The sequence below is a fragment of the Balearica regulorum genome, chromosome 2, assembly GCF_011004875.1.
Source record: "Balearica regulorum gibbericeps isolate bBalReg1 chromosome 2, bBalReg1.pri, whole genome shotgun sequence".
In the NCBI taxonomy this organism is placed as follows: domain Eukaryota; kingdom Metazoa; phylum Chordata; class Aves; order Gruiformes; family Gruidae; genus Balearica; species Balearica regulorum.
This window is the reverse complement of record NC_046185.1, coordinates 120303883-120322817: the sequence shown is the minus strand read 5'-3', so window position 1 is coordinate 120322817 and position 18935 is coordinate 120303883. Positions and strand designations below refer to the sequence as shown.

At 45.5% G+C, this 18935-nt stretch overlaps 1 protein-coding gene across 1 annotated transcript; it reads left to right on the top strand.

Moving 5' to 3' along the window:
* The first annotated feature begins 10960 nt into the window (after positions 1-10960).
* On the top strand, positions 10961-14728 carry XCR1 (X-C motif chemokine receptor 1). Its single transcript, XM_075745612.1, has one exon. The coding sequence runs from the start codon at positions 11024-11026 to the stop codon at positions 12038-12040; it is 1017 nt and encodes a 338-aa protein (XP_075601727.1). The 5' UTR covers positions 10961-11023; the 3' UTR covers positions 12041-14728.
* The last annotated feature ends 4207 nt before the right edge of the window (positions 14729-18935 follow it).

The following is an 18935-nucleotide window of genomic DNA, read 5'->3' as shown; positions in this document are numbered from 1 at the left end:
TGCTCAGATTAACCACCTAGTGCTACCGCCAGTTCTTTACACCACAGGCAGCAGCAGACTGCAGTAGGGTTCAGCAGAGGTCAGGCTTTTCGGTGCTGAGGGAAATTCCAAAGTAGGGAAGAATTGCATTTTCTTTCAGAAAAAGAAGTGGTAGTTTGTGACAAAAAGGAAGAAAACATAGAAATTCCTCTGTAATAATGCAGGTTTAAATTCTGACTGAGCTAGGGGTCCATACTTAAATCTGTGCCGTGCGCTTCTAGCGAGCCCCAAATCTCTGGCATCCAGAGCTGACCAGGGGGCTTGGCAGTGCAGGGTCCTGACCCCCATTCGGACAGAGTTAGCGCAAGAACTGAACCAAAACTCATAAAGGAGCAATTCATAAAGTTTGCTTGCTTCATTTCACACATCCGTGACAGCACGCTGATTTGGCTGCAGCTTCCGAGAAAGACAGGCCACTGAAGAACCCCAGGCCCAAGTGCTTTGCATCGCACATGTCCTTCATGCATGGCTGCCTCGCGCCCAGCGAAGGAGCAGGCTCTGCAGGCACACCGGGTGGGTTTGCAAATGCACGCTCAGTCCCATGGGCACCGCGCAGCCTCGCAAGTGCCCGCTGGAAGAAGTGGGTGAAGGGTTTCTCTTTGCACTGCAGTCAGCTCAGCTTCTGGAGAAGAGGTGCAGACAAGTACAGAGGTACCGCTGGTCGCTTGGGGTGGTGCCTAAGCTACGCAGCAAAATCCAAGAGCTTCATCTCTGAGTCTTAAAGTCTTTGCAGGGGAACCTGAAAGCCTTGAGCTCCTTGGGGCTGGGAGACCGTGGGGCTGCTCCTTTGCACAGGGAGGGGGCAGGTGGGATAGCGTCCCAGCTTTGAAGAATAGAAATATATTTATTAATCCTTTATCCTGCACGGATCCTTCCTGTCATCCATGGATAATTAGCCTGAATTCACCTCCTTGTTATCATCCATAAATTTATTTAAAATCTGTTTTAAGTAAGGAGCAATTTGAAAATGGAAAGCGTACAAGGAGAGTGCTTGCTAGATTATTTGTCCTTAACACAAGCTTGGACACTCGTGCTAACAGCTCCTAATTGCATTACTGCCTTCAGCTTCTTGTCTTTTGGTTTTCTGCCCTTTAATGTGGGGGAAGGAGATGGCCAGACTTCCCAGCTCTCAAACTTGATTTTCCTCAAGAGACACAACATGGTTTGAACACAATATTACTAAAGAAGAATAATATGTCTCTGCCACATGAATTTAACAGGACAGACAGCCTGAGCAACTGGAGCTACCTTGGCATTGACGTAGAGCAGCCTAGGAGCTAGGGAGAAGTTTCGGGGAACGGCATACCAACCCTTGTTGCATAAAATATTGTCTGCCCTCGCTGTACTTACCACAAGATCTTGCCAAAGGACAGATGGCCAGATGTTATGAAATGTCTCAGGAACTGGAATATTAAGGTTTTGTCTCGGTTCGCCCATGCTTCACACACAGAGCTCCTGATGTTACCTCCTGCTGTGGCATGTGGGCTGCAGCTGACTTTTTGCTAAAGAACAGCTTATCTGGGTAGACTTGCTGTTGCTGGCCACCTGCTTGCTCATATTTTGGCATTGAACTACATGCACACAAACTGCATGGCGTGTCAGATGGAAATGTGCAGATGTTTTCTGCAAAGTGCCATGGATGCGCCACGATAAAACATTTTGAGCTGCATCTTATAACAAGAGTGAATCTTCAATATAAGGAAATAAGCAAAATGCTAGAGAAGAAGACCTGGGAATGTGAAAGCAAGCTGGGTCTAGCAGCATCTTAAGAATAGCTGGACTAAGACTGAGCATTTCAGCCAGCTGTGTTTCAGCCCAAAACTCTGAAAGAAGCAGCTGTGCTCACAGGGGCAGCCAAGGGAAAGGATTTCTTCTCTGAAAAGCCTATTGAGAGGAAACCATGCACCAAGTCTGTCTGCCAGGAGGTGGGTCTCACCTGGCGGCACAGACCAAGCACAGTCCAGTGCCACCTGAACTGCAATCACCACAGGATCAGCTCCAGAAGCTGCTGCTGTCATTCCTAAGATGTGGGGGAAAATATTTGAGGAGATGGGTTCCCCTCTTCAGACAAAACTTTTGCAAATGCACCTTGCCTGGGCTGTGCCTCTGGCCTGCGAGCAGACATGCCACAGCAGGAGGAAGTGCTGAGGTTTGGGGAAGTAGTGGCTAAAACAGCACAAGAGTGTTTTTTGTTGCGGTCAATTTTTTCTGGTGCAAGTTATTAATTGCCTCATTGTTAACATAAACAATGCTCTGAATGTAACTATGAGAGGCTGGTTTTTTTCATTAACTGTGATTTATTTTGCCATGGCTCATCAGCGTATCCAACAGAGAGCTGGGAAACAGCAGCTGTGCTCTGCAAATGTCCTTGCACAAGTAAATTCCTCCAGTTCTGTTTTCTGTAGAAAACTTCATTTTAATTATGAAAAGCTTGGCTTTTCCCAGTCAGTTCTGTTTTCCCAAAGTCTGCCTGAGCCTTGGGCTCTTCCCCACCACCATTTGAGATGCCTTCAGATTATCAACCCGATGAAGCCTCAAGTTATTCCTTTCTCCCGTTCCGCCTTGCAATCCAGTTGTTTTAAAAGTTGTTATGCACCTGACCACCCTGCATTTCTCTCTTTCTCCGACTCAAAATTTAACCCAAAGAACAGCCGCATCCTTTGGTACTTTCCAGAAACACATGGTCACTGGGAGCAACGAGAATTTTTTGCTGTATACAATCTTCTGCAAGACTCAAAGGAAATGAGCCCTCAGTGATGGGCAGAGTGGTTTCTTTTTTCTTCTTTTATTATTTCCTCTGCTTTTCTAGCATCACCACTCTTCACCAGCTGCAATGCAGAGTGGTGATTTTGGGGGCCCAGTAATTCAGCAAGGGGGGGCAGCAGAGCGGCAGCGAGGCGTGCTCAGATGCCCTGTACCTCCATGGCAGCGGTAGCGCTTCAGGTCTGCGGCCCCAAGAGGTCTATGCCAAAGGTTGTCTCATCCAAACCGCCATCAGACCATGGAACATCTGCTGCCCTGAGAAAAAGCAGGGACAACATGGCAGCCAACAAAGTTAACCTGGTGGTAAGCAAACGCCGCACTGTGACTTGCCTGACAGTGAGCCACCTTCTCCCTCTGGGCACAGGAGGCTGGTCGTACATCACGTCTTGGTCTTCACAAGAGCTGCAGCACGTCCACTCAAGAGGGCAGCTAGCAACATGGCAGAAGAGAGGCCATCGTACAGCCAGTGGAGAGGGGGATACAGTGATGCTCCATTCATTGACCTGGCTGCAGATCTTTGTTCTTCAGTCTTGCTTCCCCTTCTGCAAGAAAAGACTCTCCATCGCTCCCTCGGCTGAGTGCTGTGCTGGGGAGAGTGTGCAGCAAGGTCTCCCAGCCTGGCCGGGGAGCAGCAGAGGCACGCCGCCTGGGGCTGGTGTCAGGGAGCCGCCTGGGGCTGGGGTAGGTGGTAGCTGTGGCCAGTGAGTACCAGTGGGGTGAATAAGGCAAACTCAGGCTCTGGGCTGTGCTGCAAAGTGTAAGGGATGTGATGAAGGGAAAGCAAAACAAAACTGGTTAGAAAGTGCTGAGAAGACAGCAGTGACATACAGTTATGTTGTTTGCTTCCTTATGCTACACCTAGCCTTTCATTTTGTGCAAACATGCCGCAGTGGTTTTTCTCTCTTTCTCTTCTTTCTCCCTTTGGCTAATGCCTTGTGAATCTCCTGGACTTCAGCATCAGAATGACTTCACAAGTGGAAACAGCCTGATACGAGTGAGCCTGTTTCAGAGTCATGCGTCTGCACTGCCAGGGACAAGGACAGTCTCTGCGACAAAGCCAGGCTCCTTGCAGGGACGTTGCTCAGCCCTCTCTCCAGAAAACACAGCTTCTCTGCCTGCACCCACAGCTGCTGAAGCTGCCCCCCACCTGCCCTCCCCAAGCCACGTCCCAGGGCAGAGTCAGGTGCGGTGCTCTGAGCCCTGCCTCGGGAGGGGGGCAGTCCCCCCAGTACCTGCTGGTCACACCAGTGGCTGCCAGTGTAGTTTCCCTCTGTTTCAGCATCATTCCTGCAGCAACCAGCCCAGCAGCAACACTGGAAATCCGCCCCCCCCCCAAGATGTGGTACACAAATTCTTTAGACATACGGCTTATAATCCTCTTGAAAAAAAAATATTGGGTGTGTATAGCTTAAATGCACCAGTAGCAGTGGAATTCTATAGCAAAATAAACCTCTGTTCTTCAAGTTGTCCCTGAGCCATAAAAATGAGTTCATGAACTGTATGTGGAGGCATGAGTTTTGGTAAAATTGAGAGGGAAGACATGCAGTTATTTCTCCCAAAAGTGCAATGTGGTCCTTTGCCTTGATCGTTGTCTTTATTTTGTGACTGTAATAATTTGTGGAAGAATAGAGTCAGTTTCTTTACACACATTTTACTTAAAAGACTTCTTACACAGCTTTAAGATTGCTAATTAAATATATGGTGTAGTGTCTGGTGAGTTCTGTTAAGGACAGAGCCATCTTGCAGTATACTATCGGGATGATACGTGCACAACTACATACAGAGAGACAAGGCGTGTGTGTGTGTGCGCGCGCGCGCGAACATTTTGTTGGCAGCAGAAACCTGCAGATATGTTCTGCTTTAGTAATAAAAATAAGAAGTGGATTTACTTGGTTTCAACTGCCAACAAACCCAGCTACTAAGAACCAAAGTGATGCTCTTTTCACGGCCGAATAATGGAGCATTTATACTCTCCATGCAGCAGGTGGGAAAGTGATACGTCATGTCACTGCTGTCTAGCCTACAAGAAATGAGCTAGTGTCTGGTGCCTGGTAGGAGTGTTGCTATTAAGACAAATCAAAATTACATGTCAGACACAGAGACTGACGCAATCTCTTTGTTTGAAAAAAATACACGTAAAGTCTTACTTGTCTACATTGTAGAAACAAGCTGATAATTTCCCCACTCAGAACCCCCCAGAAAGCTCCAGTTTGCTGTTTCCTCCAAGCCAGTTATTATCAGAAGGACTATTTCTTCTCACCTCCGGGGCGCTCACTTGTTCATCACGTCCTTGCATGAACCACCAGGACAACCATGGCGAAACTCTGCCCAGCTGCAGGCAGAGAGCGATGTCCTCCTTTGAACCATCTAGCCGAATTAAGGGGCTGGACTGCTCCTTCCCCTTCCCCTTGGGAAGTATGGGAAATACCCAGAGCTGCAACCATGCTGGCTCAAAGCAACCACAGGCTGGATGCCAACCACCTCCGCTTCCACACAAGCCTCTTTGGCCAAGGTTGCTGCTGCCTGAGTGCTCTTTTGGACGGCTGCACCCAGCCGCCGGCACCACATCCTTTCCGACCAGCCTTAGCGCCAATAAAACCTAATGATCAAACAGATCATTAGCGCCCTGGCAAGGTGGCAGGAGAGGGGCTGCTGCATTGTCCCAGGATGGACTGGCCAAATGCCAGCACGCCCTGTTGATAGTGGGTAACCCGCAACGACATTTTTGCTCCCTGCTGTCCCTTCTGTCCAGAGGTGTGGTTTGGGATGGAAGTAAAGGCAGCAACTGGTTCAAAAGCAGAGTGTAAATGCCAGATATTTTTTCCCCAAAAAACCCTTCTGGAATAGAGGAAGCTACAGTGAAACTGTGATAAAGGGCCCAGAGGGTGTGTTTGCAGAAGAGAACATCATAACCTCTTCCTCATTGTAAAAACAGACTTGGCTGCTAATTTTACCCCCATGGTGACTTTAGATGAGGAGGAGGACTGCTACTTCAGCAGTGCTGTGGCAGCACTTAAAAAAAAAAATACTATTCTTTGCATGGCAAAGCACAAGCATTAATTCTGTGTGTCCACATAGATACCATAAGCTGAGCCTGCCTTGACCGTAGTGGTACCCAGTATGTAAATTTGAACTCATATATATGTTTCACGAGTGGGGTCCAGGCTCTTAATTTGGGATGTTTCTGCTTCCCTAGACTGGGGTTATCACAGGGCTGATTGCCAGGACTGAGGGGCAGAGCTCGAGGGGGAACAGGAGACCACCAAGGAGCTGGGCTGACCTCGTGTGTTGTACCCGCCCTGTAAAACCCGTGGGGCACGGGTGGAAGCGCTGGTCTCAGAAAACGACCTCAACTCAAGAGCAGGTTTTGCTTTAAAAATAGAGTAAGAGTTTTCTTGGGGCTCTGCAAAACTGAGCAAGGCAAGTCCTAGTGACTATTTGCTTTACCCATGTCCTGAAAGAGTTTGTTACCATGCGCAAAACTCCTCTAAGGCAGACAAAAAGTTGTTTCCCCCACCAGCAGAGACCACACTGTCCAGAGTACATTTGTGCTTTGGGCCAAGTCGACATCCCGATCATGACTTCCAGGATTCTGCTGTCCATCTGTTACCTGTGACTCCAAGGGTGTGCTCTGAGACTGATACCAATCATACTTAGGGTAGGAGAATCATTATTTAACATGGTTTAACTTCCTTTAAATAAAAAAGGCTGCTCCATAAACCTGTTTGAAAAGCTAAAACCCCTTCCTGCCAAAAATAGTCACATTTGGGAATTTTCTTCTTATCCCAAATTGGAACAAAAGATTGGTTAAGGAAGCAGCTACCAGATAAATTCCAGTTTAGGGGAACAGAAATTTATTTTCTGGCTCAACCTTTGCTGCCCGGGTAGCTAAAGTGCAAACCAGCCTGCAAAGCCCGCTAGCTTGGGTTTTTTTTTCTTTTCCCCTGAGAAACCTGGAGAACAAGCTGTGAAGTCCAGAGGCTCTAGCAGGAGTTTGAAAAAAGTGAATCAAAAATGCTTTGGAGATAGCTGCCATCAGTGTATGCCTTATGGTAGGGGGACATCTCTCTACTATATTCCCCTGGTCCTTTCCAATTAAGATGAGCTTAACCTCAGTTTGTCTGTGTAAATGCCAGGAATCTTCTTAAAGGGAGCTGTCTCAGCTGCCTCTGCCTGGGGAGGAGGCTGCTATAACACCCAGTGAGGGGCGAAGCGGCTCCTGCCAGTGCCCCTTTCTTTCCCTCCACCAACTGCAAAGGGATCAGACACCTCCTCCCAGCTTCATGTTCAGTTTAAAAAAAGAAAGAAACTGAGGAACAATATGTATCTCCAGCTGGCAGAGGAAGTCCAGCTGAATTTTCAAAGAAAAACAAATTTTTTCAAAGAAAACAAAATGAGAGGCCGCTAATAATAGCACTTTCCCATTTCTGTATTAAAATCCCTTTTTCCATGATACTCCAAGGCAAAGAAGAGTACTGCTAGAAAATGAGGGCTTCTGGGAAAGCAGTTGTTTCTGGGCAAGAGTGAAATAAATGTTGAATGCCTTGCTGAGTGCTCTTCACAAGGGAAGGGATGACTTTAAACCGTAGGATGTGTTTTTCCTCTGTTCCTGTTTGTTTAGAAAACAGAAATGAAGGTAATTTCCATCTTTCAGCCAACTTCTGCTCTCACTTGTACCATGATATATATATAAATACACTGACAACAGTTGCATGATTTGTATTTCATGTGTGACGCTAACATGTTCTTAGGCTGTTGATTCAATCGCATCAATTTCTATCCTTTGCATATCCTTGAAAATCCATGCACAGTACTTCTTATTTATAGAGTAGGAAGTGGGGAGATAAAATACAATAGAGAAAAAATACAGGTTTTGATCCCAGGAGTTTTTTACTGAATCTGAAGCAAGAATGAAAAGATCCAAGTGCCTTAGGTTCCCCCAAGGTGCTCCTTACCGTCACCGACCTGATGGAGGGCTTCCCAGCTGGTACAAACATAATATCAAAGCACATACTTAGTCCAGATCAGCCATCCAGGAGGTCTGATGCTTTATAGGCTGGACCTTCCATCTGTAATTACATGGAGCCCGCACCAGGCGACGTGGCATAGCATGCTGCATCATATAGATCGGTTATAATTGAGCATGCAGTGCAAAGCTACATTTGCCCTGAGAATGATGAGCCACATCTGAGGACAGGTCAGCAGCAAGATCCTCCACAGAGGCCTCACCTGCACTGGGAGCGCAGTGCGGAGGTACTTTGCATCAGGCAGCCTGCAGTCAGTCTGAACAACGATGGTGCAACACCTGCAGCGCCTGACCCGCAGCAAACAGGAGAAGAGGAGCCGGATCTCAGGATTTCAGATTCCTCAGTGGACAGGAGGCAAGGAGGAAAGCTGAGGACACCATCCTGGGAAAGGTGCAATGGCTGAGGGGGAGGAAGAGCAACAGCAGAGGTAAGCGGAGGCATTACCACCTCTCCAAGAGTGACCTGGGGAGACGATGCCACCTGATGAGGACAAGGCACCTGGGAGTCGGTGGGTGCTTGGAAAGTGAGGAGCTGAATGTGGTGGCGGATGCTGCGGTACACCTCGACCTCCCCCAGCCCCCCTGGATGCCAAGATGGTGAGGTCTTGGCAGCAGGGACTACGCCTCGCTGTGAAGCTTTGCACAGGCATGTGGATGGCCCTCAGGTTTGTCTGTCTGTGGACAGAGTGTCTTTTTCTGACTGCTCAAATGCCCGCTGTCCAGATTTATGGCTTTGACAACGACACCGAGGGGGAAATCCAAAACAGACAAATGAACTTGTTTTATGAACTGGGGCAAGAGCTAACCTTGCAGCACTAAGAAGCAACCAAGAACAGAACTACTTCACAGAAGCATTTTTCTACTTTCTCTGGACATGCAGAGCACAAAATCAGAGGGAGGACACTTGGCCCCATGGAACCATTCCTCTGCCTGCTCTCAGAGTGCAAGACAAATGGGTAAGATACCAAGGCGCACAGAGATTTGGAGATGGAAACAGCAGGAGTTCCTGGCAGGGTTTCCAATCTCAGCTATGCGCCTGCCTGACTCGAGTGCCAGCACACTCAGCATCAGTGCTCTCAGGGAAGATGGACACAGGAAAACAGAAACTGTTTGGACTGTAGAAACAATTCACCACCTCTTATCACCTAATTTGTGAAGAAAATAGATGGGTTCATATCCTTTTTTAATTTGGCACTTAACTGTTACCTGAAATAATCTCAAAATACCTTTGCAAATGGTGCTTTCTGCCTTGCAAGCGTTGCTCAGCTCCTGACAGTGAACAGGAAGGTGAGCAATACTCTGCAGCGGATACCTGGGTCTCTAACCACTGCCTGCCCTTCAGCAGGGGTGTGAAGAGCATAATAACATGGGGTGATGAGGGACAGGATGTGTGCAGGTCAGAATAATTCCCAGGCAGAGGTAGAGATCGGGGCTGAGGTGCTTGTGAGAAGGTCCCTGTGTCAGGGGCCAGCAGCAATTGCGGCAGAGGCGAGGAGCAGCCCAGCAGCAGCCCTGGTGGGTGGGCAGCCCTGCCCAGCAGCTTGCTGGCACTGGGCTGCCAGAATGGGCGGAGAGTGTAAGTGGTGAAGACAGTGGTCAGCACTGTCATCTCATCCATGGAGAACCTTTATTCTTGGCAAAAAGGCTCCTCTGCTCCCTTAGGACAACTGGTGGGGAGGAGTCATACCTCCAACCTGATCTGAAACAGGACACGATGGTGGTCAAGACCTCAATCTAACCCATGTATTGCTTAAGTGTCATCTGTACTGTCAAATAAAACCAGAGAGGATGACTGGTCCTGCATGCCTGAAGATGGCAGCATGGTACAGACTGAGGGCCACAAGCACAATTTCCAGTTAGGACTGTGACTCTGGCAATAAACGTGCCAGGGCCACTTGCTGTCACACTACTGAATCCCACACATCCCTCACCTCCAAAACTGGGTGACTGCATCCCAGAGGATCCCTGGCCTGTGCTCCCTGTGCCACGCTCTGGCTGACCTGAGCCACCTACCCCCACAGACGGCATTAAATGCTGGCAGCCAGCAGCACTCCTTGGCACGCTTTCCTGGTAGACGGAACCCTCTCCCAAAGGCAGCATGTCTTTTCCTGGCAGGCAGATTCTGCCCTCACTAATCCAAAAAGGAAAATGTCACCAGCATAATTTTGGCCTGAGTCATGGAGTTTCTTTCTTGCAACTGTACTTCCAAAGAAATCAGTGGCAGGTCTTTCACTGGCTTCAGTCAAACACGGTGCTACAGGTAAGCCTTCATCCAGGATATTGTTAATTTAGACTTTGAACCATTGGTTGGACCCATTACTGGGTTTTCTATACCTGTTTTTTAGCTTAATTTCCTAAAGAAATGAGGCTACTGTGACCATGTATGTTCACCTGATTGTATGTCATCTTCCAAGTCCCAGTAACTTTTGATACTGTTGGCCAATTTCAACCAACCATCCAGACAGGCAGAGGGCAGCACCCCCCAGAAAAAGGGTGTGATGTGAGCTCTGTTCCTGTTGCACCCCTGAGAATCAGCAGGCCACAGAGATGCACAGAGTGTCCAACATGGGAGTGCTTCTGCCACAGCGTGGAGATTTTTAGGTATTAACCAAACTCAAGATGAAAATCTGTAAGAAACATGGCTTTTCCCATTCTTAGTGCTTACACTTGTTGATACTGGTACTGCTCAGCTGTTTAAGTTTATGCAGTGCTGAACGTTAGTGACAAAGAATCATATATATGGTGAAGTGTTTAGGGATTTGATACCATTCCAGAAAACTTAAAAAACCATAGCAGATTTGAAAGTCTCGACACCTGAGATACTTATGTTAAAAAACAATGCACCCTCAACCTTCACATAGTAGAACCTTAATAATTAGCAGTTCTCGTCAACAATATTGGTTTAGAAACATCTTAATTTCTGACTTCTTAAGTATGTAAGAGCTTAACGTTGCTTTGAGGGTAAATCTTTAGTGTCTACCTGTTTGTGCTCCACTCCTCTGCAATAAGAGGAATTGACTCCTTTCTGGAAAAAACAAAAAAAAAACCCACAAAGTAGTTTCACTGCTTCTTTTTGACTCTTAAAATGCCTCAACAGCAGGAGTTTAGTTATTGAGTTGATTTTCACAAAAATTTTGGTTTGATTTTTGCTGTTCTTCAAAGCAGCTGCTGGAGAACAGCACATGGTTTGCACAAATGGATGAAGAATATTATCCACCCTATTCAGATGGTAATTATTCATATGCATACTCTTCTAATGAAAGCAATGTCTGTGAAATGGGCGACTATTTTGTATTTCACACCCATCTCACTACTGTCCTCTATACTCTGGCATTTTTGCTCAGCCTGCTAGGAAACACTCTGGTGTTATGGATCCTATTCAAATATGAAAACCTTACATCTTTAACAAACGTCTCCATCATGAACCTCTGTGTCTCTGACTTAGTCTTCTCCTGCATGCTGCCTTTCTGGGCAGTGGACCAGTCCTTTGGGTGGATTTTTGGTGAGTTCCTTTGCAAAGCAGTGAATGCTGTTTTCTCCATCGGCTACTACAGCGGTGTCTTCTTTTTGACTATCACGACTATCCTGCGGTACTTGTTTGTAGTGAACCCTCTTTCTACTTGGAGATCCCAGACGGAGTGGTGCGGTTTTCTGATGAGCTTGGCTGTTTGGACTGGTAGCATATTAATTGTGGTTCCTGAGGTGATTCACACCACAGTGCAAGAAACCTTGGAAGGGTACAAGATCTGTGATTATGCTGACTTGAAATGGAAAAAGGTGGACATTTATCAGAGAAATGTACTCTTCCTGTTTTCCTTTGGGGTTATTGGATTCTGTTACTTCAAGATACTGATAATCCTGCTCAGAGCAAGATCTCACAGAAAGCACAGAACTGTGAAACTCATCCTTATTATTGTGGTGGCTTTTTTCCTGAGCTGGGCACCTTACAACATCCTCAGCTTTCTGATTACTTTTCCACCACCTACCTGTCAGTATCAAAAAGACTCCAACCTTGCTTTTCACATCAGCCGTAAAATTGCTTTCTCCCACTGCTGCCTCAACCCTGTGCTCTACGTATTTGTTGGAGTCAAGTTCAAGAGGCATTTGTTACGTTTAAGCAGTCAGTGTTTACCCTGTGGCAATGGGCAAGTCTCCAGCCCCAGAATCTGCTCTCAAGACAAATTCCACTATGAAGATGCGTCCATCTACTGAAGCGAGACCTAACTATTAGCACGAATCCTGGATGAACTTTCAGGTTTTAAAAGCCCTGGATAACCTCTAATTCTTGCAGGCACTTCCCTGAGAAACACACACAAATTTACTCTTTGCAAAAACGCTATGTATGGAAAATAATAATAATAATTTTTAAAAAGTATTTACAGTAGGCTGGAGAACTGAGGATGCTGAGAAATTACTTCATTGGCCTGTAAGTCTTATCTTTATGGTTTTTTGTGCAGTGAGATGGAAACAGTAAAAAAAAATTTGCTTTTTCCTTTTGGAGCTAAAACCTCAGGTTTTAACATAAATGGTGTTACATGTTGCTTTCTTGCCTGACTTAAAATATTTGGATTGTATATAGCAACGGACACATATGTATTTCTGTAGCTTTTAATGCTTTACAGTGTTTATCAGTGCTGATCTCATTGGTTCTCTCTTTTGGGGGCTCTCAGGATTAACTGGCTTGACAACAGCTACAAGACCTCAGAGTCCCTGAAGTTCTCAGTGCAAATGCTCTTTTACCTGTTGGCAGATAAATATCAATAAAAGTACCTTAGTGTAAAAGTATTTTTTGGGGTCTGAAATGGAAAGTTTAGGAGATCCCTAGAAGGAACACAAGCTGTTAAGCAGATACTTCACTAGGATATTCATTTTCCTCCTACTGTTACTGCTCCTGCCACAGGCACCTTCCAGTCTCTGAATATCCCTTCAGGCGGTAGCAGTGGCTCAGCAGCCCATCTCCCAAGCAGCACAGGAGCATATTTGCCTCTAAATACTCTCTCCTTCCTTTCCTCCCTTTGCCATGGTGCTGAGAAGAATGAAACTTTCTAAAAAAGGTTATAGTGCAAGAACAAATGGCTTTTGTAATAGCAGGATAGAAACAGTTTGCTTTATTTGTAATGTTTGGGCTATTTTATTTTTTTTTTTTTAGAAAGCCAGAGCAGCAGGTTTTAGCCTATATACTTGGATGCTTGCTGCTTCACAACTTTTTTAAAACGGCTTCACAGAGATGTTTAAATCTTTACTTAAAACCTGATCATCAAAGCTAGCCATGTGTTTGTTTTTGACATGCTTCACGTCTGTCTAAATACCAGATATGCTTGTATCTCTGAGGCTTGCAAGCGTCTGGTCTAACCAGCTGCATGGCCACACGCAAGTCTTTCATTTCATGCATCCATCTCATCTCCATGGGCAGGTGGGAAGTAAAGTGCAAATAATTGCACAAACCTAGCTTTGGAAATGTTGCTAAGGGGGCTAGCTGTGTTAAGTGCAGGAGTGTTTTTACATGACCACTAAAACATGATTTCCCAGCTAAAAGCAAGTTGAGAGAATTCAATTCAATAGCACACATTTTTGCAACAAAACCATTCACATTCTGATCACACTGAGCAAACCTTGTGGCTTTTTTTCTTACAGAAACGGATATTCTTCTTCATGATAGCTCAGTGGGTTTTTGGTTTTTTCCTCAGGCAGCGTAACATGGAGCACGTACTCCAGTGTAGCTGAATGACAAAGCATCTGGAAAGCAGAATATTTCATTTCCTAGCATTGGTATAGAAAACCAAGGTAGCTTTGCAGTGGCACCAAGCAATGGTTTGGCAATGGTTCTAAGCAACAATTTGGCTTTTCGGGCAGCCATCTTAAAATACCTCTGTGTGTTTCCGCACTATTTCATTTGATCTCTAAAGATCATCTAGAGCAGACCACAGATTTTTCTCAGCTGCTGTATAGTTTATAAAAAGCAGAAACTCAGACATAGCCATAGTACAATATCATATTTCTGATCATATCCAGAAGCGGGAATACCTAGGAAAAAGTGTAAGTATGGGACAAACGTATATGACACATATCCAAATAGTCTTCCTAGGGCTTGCCCATAGTTTCTAGTTTGTGCTTCTGTTTAGCTGCCGGAACAAAGTGATCATATCTTGTCCATTATCAGATGTGCCTTTCTGAACAAGTCAGTCCTGGTATCCCATTACTAAAGTTATTGCCTAAAGATTAAAAACTTTAAAAAGTTACTCACTAATCCCACAGGGGAATTCACTTGTGTTCAGACAAACCATTGAAAGGTAGAAGTTGTCATTTGTCTGGTTGTGGTGGAGACCAGCCTTTGGCTTTTGTCTCCTGAAAAGAGACATTTGAAATGAATGTGGTCGCTTCTATGCACTTCAAGAGACTTTGGACTGGGGACTTAATACTGTCAATTATGAAGAGATGACCTACTGAAAGACAAATGAGTCCAAATTCTTCTTTTTCTGTTCTGGTAAGCCAAGACCACTTCACAGGTACCAGCAAAGCTCTACAAGAGGAAAATGCTGTGATGATGAGAAAAAAAGGAAGTCTCATGCACCGACATAATTTCAACAAACTGTCATTCAACTCATTGTCCTAGAGCTACACTACCCTGAAATGAAATCTTTACTGTCAATACATTTTACATTTATCTAAAAAAAGTCAGGAAGTATAACAAAAGCACGAGAGATTGAAATCTCCACCCAGTTTTTAATAAGTTATTTAAATCTGTTTGTAGCTTGAGCATATTTTATTACAGTATATCTGAGCGTGTAAAGGGAATGCTTAATATTACCCAAATGTACTTCTGCTTACCATAACCAAAGTAACTCAGCATGTGGAGATTTCCCCTCCTGATGTAATGAAGTGGTACTAATAAATATTCAGAAATTCAATGGAATACTACACTGTGATTATTATTTTCTCCCTTTGATAACCACCTATTAAGGTATTTTCAATTGAAGAAGTAACTGTCAATTTTCATAGATAATTCAGCTTGGAAGAGACTTCTGGAGGTTATACACTCCTTCACCCTGCTCACAGCAGTTCTATCTTTCCAGTTAGACAAGGCTGCTCAGGGCCTTGTCTGGTCAAACTCTGAAAACCTCCAAGAACAGGGACTGCATAACTCCCTTGGGTCCCTGTTCCAAAGCTTAACAACTCTCACGGTGGATTTTTTTCCTTCTACATGAACAAAATTTCTTTTGCTGCAACCTGGTGATGTTGCCTCTTCCTTGCCTTCTCTATGTCCTCGCATTACATAATGGAAAAGAACCATCAGATCTCCCTTAAGTCTTGTTTTTTCCTGGGCTAAACAAACCCCAGCCCATCTAGTCTCCTCATATGTCACGTGCTCCAACTCCCTAACCATCTTGGCGGTGCTCCATTTGGCTCACTTCAGTCAATCTCTCTCTTGTACTGGGGGCCCCAAAACTGGATATGCTACTGCAGATGTGACCACATGAATAGGTAGAGGGGAATAAAGGTTTCCCTCAACCTGATGGCAAGACAGGCCCATACACAGTTATTCTTCACTGCTGCAAGGGCACATGACTGAGATGTGTTCAACTTGTTGTCCACTGAACCTCCAGATCTTTTCCAGCAAAGCTGACCTCTAGCCAGGTGGCCCCCAGCCCATGCTCTTACAGGGAGTTAGGCCATCCCAGGTGCAGGACTTTGCAGTTGCCATTGTTGAACTTCCAGGGCTGCTGTCAGCTCATTCGTCAAGCTTGCTGATGTCTCCTTGCATGACAGCCCTACAACTCAGTGTGTATCAGTTGCTTCCTTTTATTTGGTTTCATCCATGAACTTGCTGAAGGTGCACCCTGCCCCATCATCCAGGTTGTTAATGAAGATGTTAAACGGTATCAGCTTCAGCACTGACCCCTCAAAGCATGCCACTCATAACCAGCCACTCATTAAGATTTGAAATCATTGACCACTACCCTTTGAGCCTGATGGTCCGGTCAGTTTTTCATCCACTTTGTAGTCCACTCATTCAGTCTACATCTCCCTGTCCTGCTTTCAGCTGAGAGTGTTAATTTTCTTCATAGTAGCTAGTATGGGGCTATGTTCTGGATTTGTGCTGGAAACAGTGTTGATAATACAGAGATGTTTTTGTTCTATGGACCTGTTGTTGTTGAGCAGTGCTTACACAGAGCCAAGGCCTTTTCTGCTTCTTGCACCGCCCTGCCAGTGGGATGGCTGGGGGTGCACAAGGAGCTGGGAGGGGACACAGACAGGACAGCTGACCCAAACTGACCAAAGGGATATTCCATACCATATGACGTCATGCTCAGTTTATAAGGAGCTTGGGGGAAGAGGAAGAGGGGAGGTGGCGGTGTTTGGAGTGATGGCATGTGTCTTCTCAAGTAACCATTACACGTGAGAGAGTCCTGCTTTCCTGGGGATGGCTGAACACCTGCCTGCCCATGGGAAGCAGTGAGTGAATTCCTTGCTTTGTTTTGCTTCTGCGCATGGCTTTTACTTTACCTATTAAACTGTCTTTATCTCAACCCACGAGTTTTCTCACTTTAACTCTTCCAATTCTCTTCCCCATCCCGATGCAGGGGAGTGAGCAAGCGGCTGCGTGGTGCTCAGCTGCTGGCTGGGGTAAAACCACAACACTCCCCAATCTGGCTACAAGGATGCTGGGGACACTTTGTTAAAAGCCTTGCAGAAGTCAAGGTAAATGACATGCACAGCTTTTCCCTTATCCCTAGAGCTAGTCATCTCATTGTAGAAGACAGTCGAATTGGTCAGGCGCTATTTTTTCTCGGTAAATCTGTGCTAGCTGTTCCCAAACATTTTGATCCTGCATCTGTCTGGTAATGGCTTCCAGGAGGATTTGCTCCACCATCTTTCAGGGCACAGGGGTAAGATTGACCAGCCTATAGTTCCCTAGGTTGCACTTCTTGCCTTTTTTGAAAATGGGCATGACCTTTGCCTTTTTCAAATCATCAGGGACCTCCCCTGATCACCATGGCCTTTAGAGGCAATAGATAGCACCTTGCAATGATATTGGGCAATGCTCTCAACACCATCACATGCACCCTGCCCAGTCCCGCAGACAACTATATGTCTGGTCTACTTAAGGAGTCCCAAAGCAATTCTCCTCTGACGTGGGTAGTATTCCTCTCTCCAAACTCTCCTACTAGGGACAGAGACCTGTAAGGCACTTGGAGCTATATCCGTTTTCAAGAGGAAATATGTTGGTGTAGGTTCCATCTTTGTTTCTACATGTATGTTATTAAATATCTATATTGCTAAGGCCACAGGATATGCCCAGTGCAGGTCTGGGCACGGGCAGCATGTGCATCTCTCTACTTCTGAGAGCTCCAGACGCTTGGAAAATACAGACTGCTCTAGGTAAAACATAATGCTCAGGGGACCTTGAATCTTTAATTTCACTCAATCAATCAACTATTATGTGGTCTGAGCAAATGCAGAACTGAGAGAAAGAAATTTGTGAAGTGAAAAAGGAGACATTAATTGTTTCTGGAAACCACAGTCTATTTTGGGGAGGGGAGCAGTGTCAGATTGAGCGGTCACAATATTACAGCTATGGTACAGTGCCAGGGGTGCGTTTACGCAGGACAGCATCTCTAACCCTAATTGCAAGTTACAGTTAAATGGACATGTGCTTGCTGCTCTGATTAAGTCCATATTAAGTTCCGCCCAGTGGGAATGGGAGAACAGCTTCTCCCACAAGCAGCTTAGCTGGATCAGGCCCCTCTCCCTACTTGTCTTTTCAGCAGGCGAACGCAAAATTGAACATCACCACCACAGCCTGTCAGAGCTCCCACCTTCTGTGCAGCCATGGGAGCCTGTCTCAGTCAACAATCTGCCAGTAGGAAAAGTCCTCACTGGTAAGGGGTAAGGCAGGTAACCAAATTAATCCTTTCCACCGCTAAGGCAAATTGTCTTAAATAAAATAAGCAAACTTAAAATCCACACATTTATGAAAACATCCTGTTCCTACTAAAATAAATAATTTTGCTTCTGATCATAATCAGAGCAAGAATCAGACTCATAAATGGGTGCAATGCATTGGACAAAGCACAGCATGCACTGTTTATTGCCACAAGTATTTGATCAGGAGTGTGAAGATACCTCCATCTATAACTCAATATTTTGAAAATGCCACCAGTGTTATTAAAATCATAAATAAAATTCTATCTTATCTTCTCCTTATGATTACTCAGCAATTTAAAATGTTCTCACTCATCCAGTGTTTAAATAGGAAGGCCTTGTGTTAAATGGAGAGAAGCTTGACTGATATTTGCTGTGCTGATTAGATGCCTACACGTTCTTCAGGAAGAAATACTAAAGCAAGCACAAAAATTAGAAAGGAAAATAATGTGAGTTAGCTGTCAGTCAAAATGAGAACACACCAGTAAGAAGTACTAGTAAAGATGACCTATGAAGACCAGCTGTATATTGTCATAAAGGAGGGGCAACCACAACAGTGCTTCACTTACCAGCATAGAGCTGTTCTTGAGATGAACTCACTTGCTTCTAAGCATACCAAATGTTGAAAGTGAGCCTCAACCCACTTATTCACATAAGGGACCCTATCCACATTTAAAATATGAAGAACACTGAAGCCACCTCACAGCAATCACTCACGGGAAGGGACTGCCACTAGCAGTCTTTCTCTGCATCTCAGCTTCTTCATCTAAGAGTGTTACAGTGATGAAAGATTAGAGAACCCAGTAAGGCTGGCCTTGCAGGGAAGTCATGGACATACTGGAGGGAGTCCAGCAGAGGCCTTCAAGCCGGTCAGGGGCTGGAGAACATGATGGATGGGGAGAGGCTGAGGGAGCTGGATTCATATGGCCTGAGGAAGAGAAGGCTCAGGGGAGTTGCATCTGCAACTACCTGACTGGAGGATACAGAAAAGATGGAGACAGACTCTTCTCAGAATTGCACAGCAATGGACACAAGTTGGAACATGGGATATTTCAATTAGGCATAGGCATTTGGGTTTTTCAAAGGTAGTCAATTACTGGAACAGGGACTCGGAGAGGTGGTTCAAGAGTCAACTGAACTTTCAGCAACCTCATCTGATTAGACTTGCTTTGAACAGGGGTTT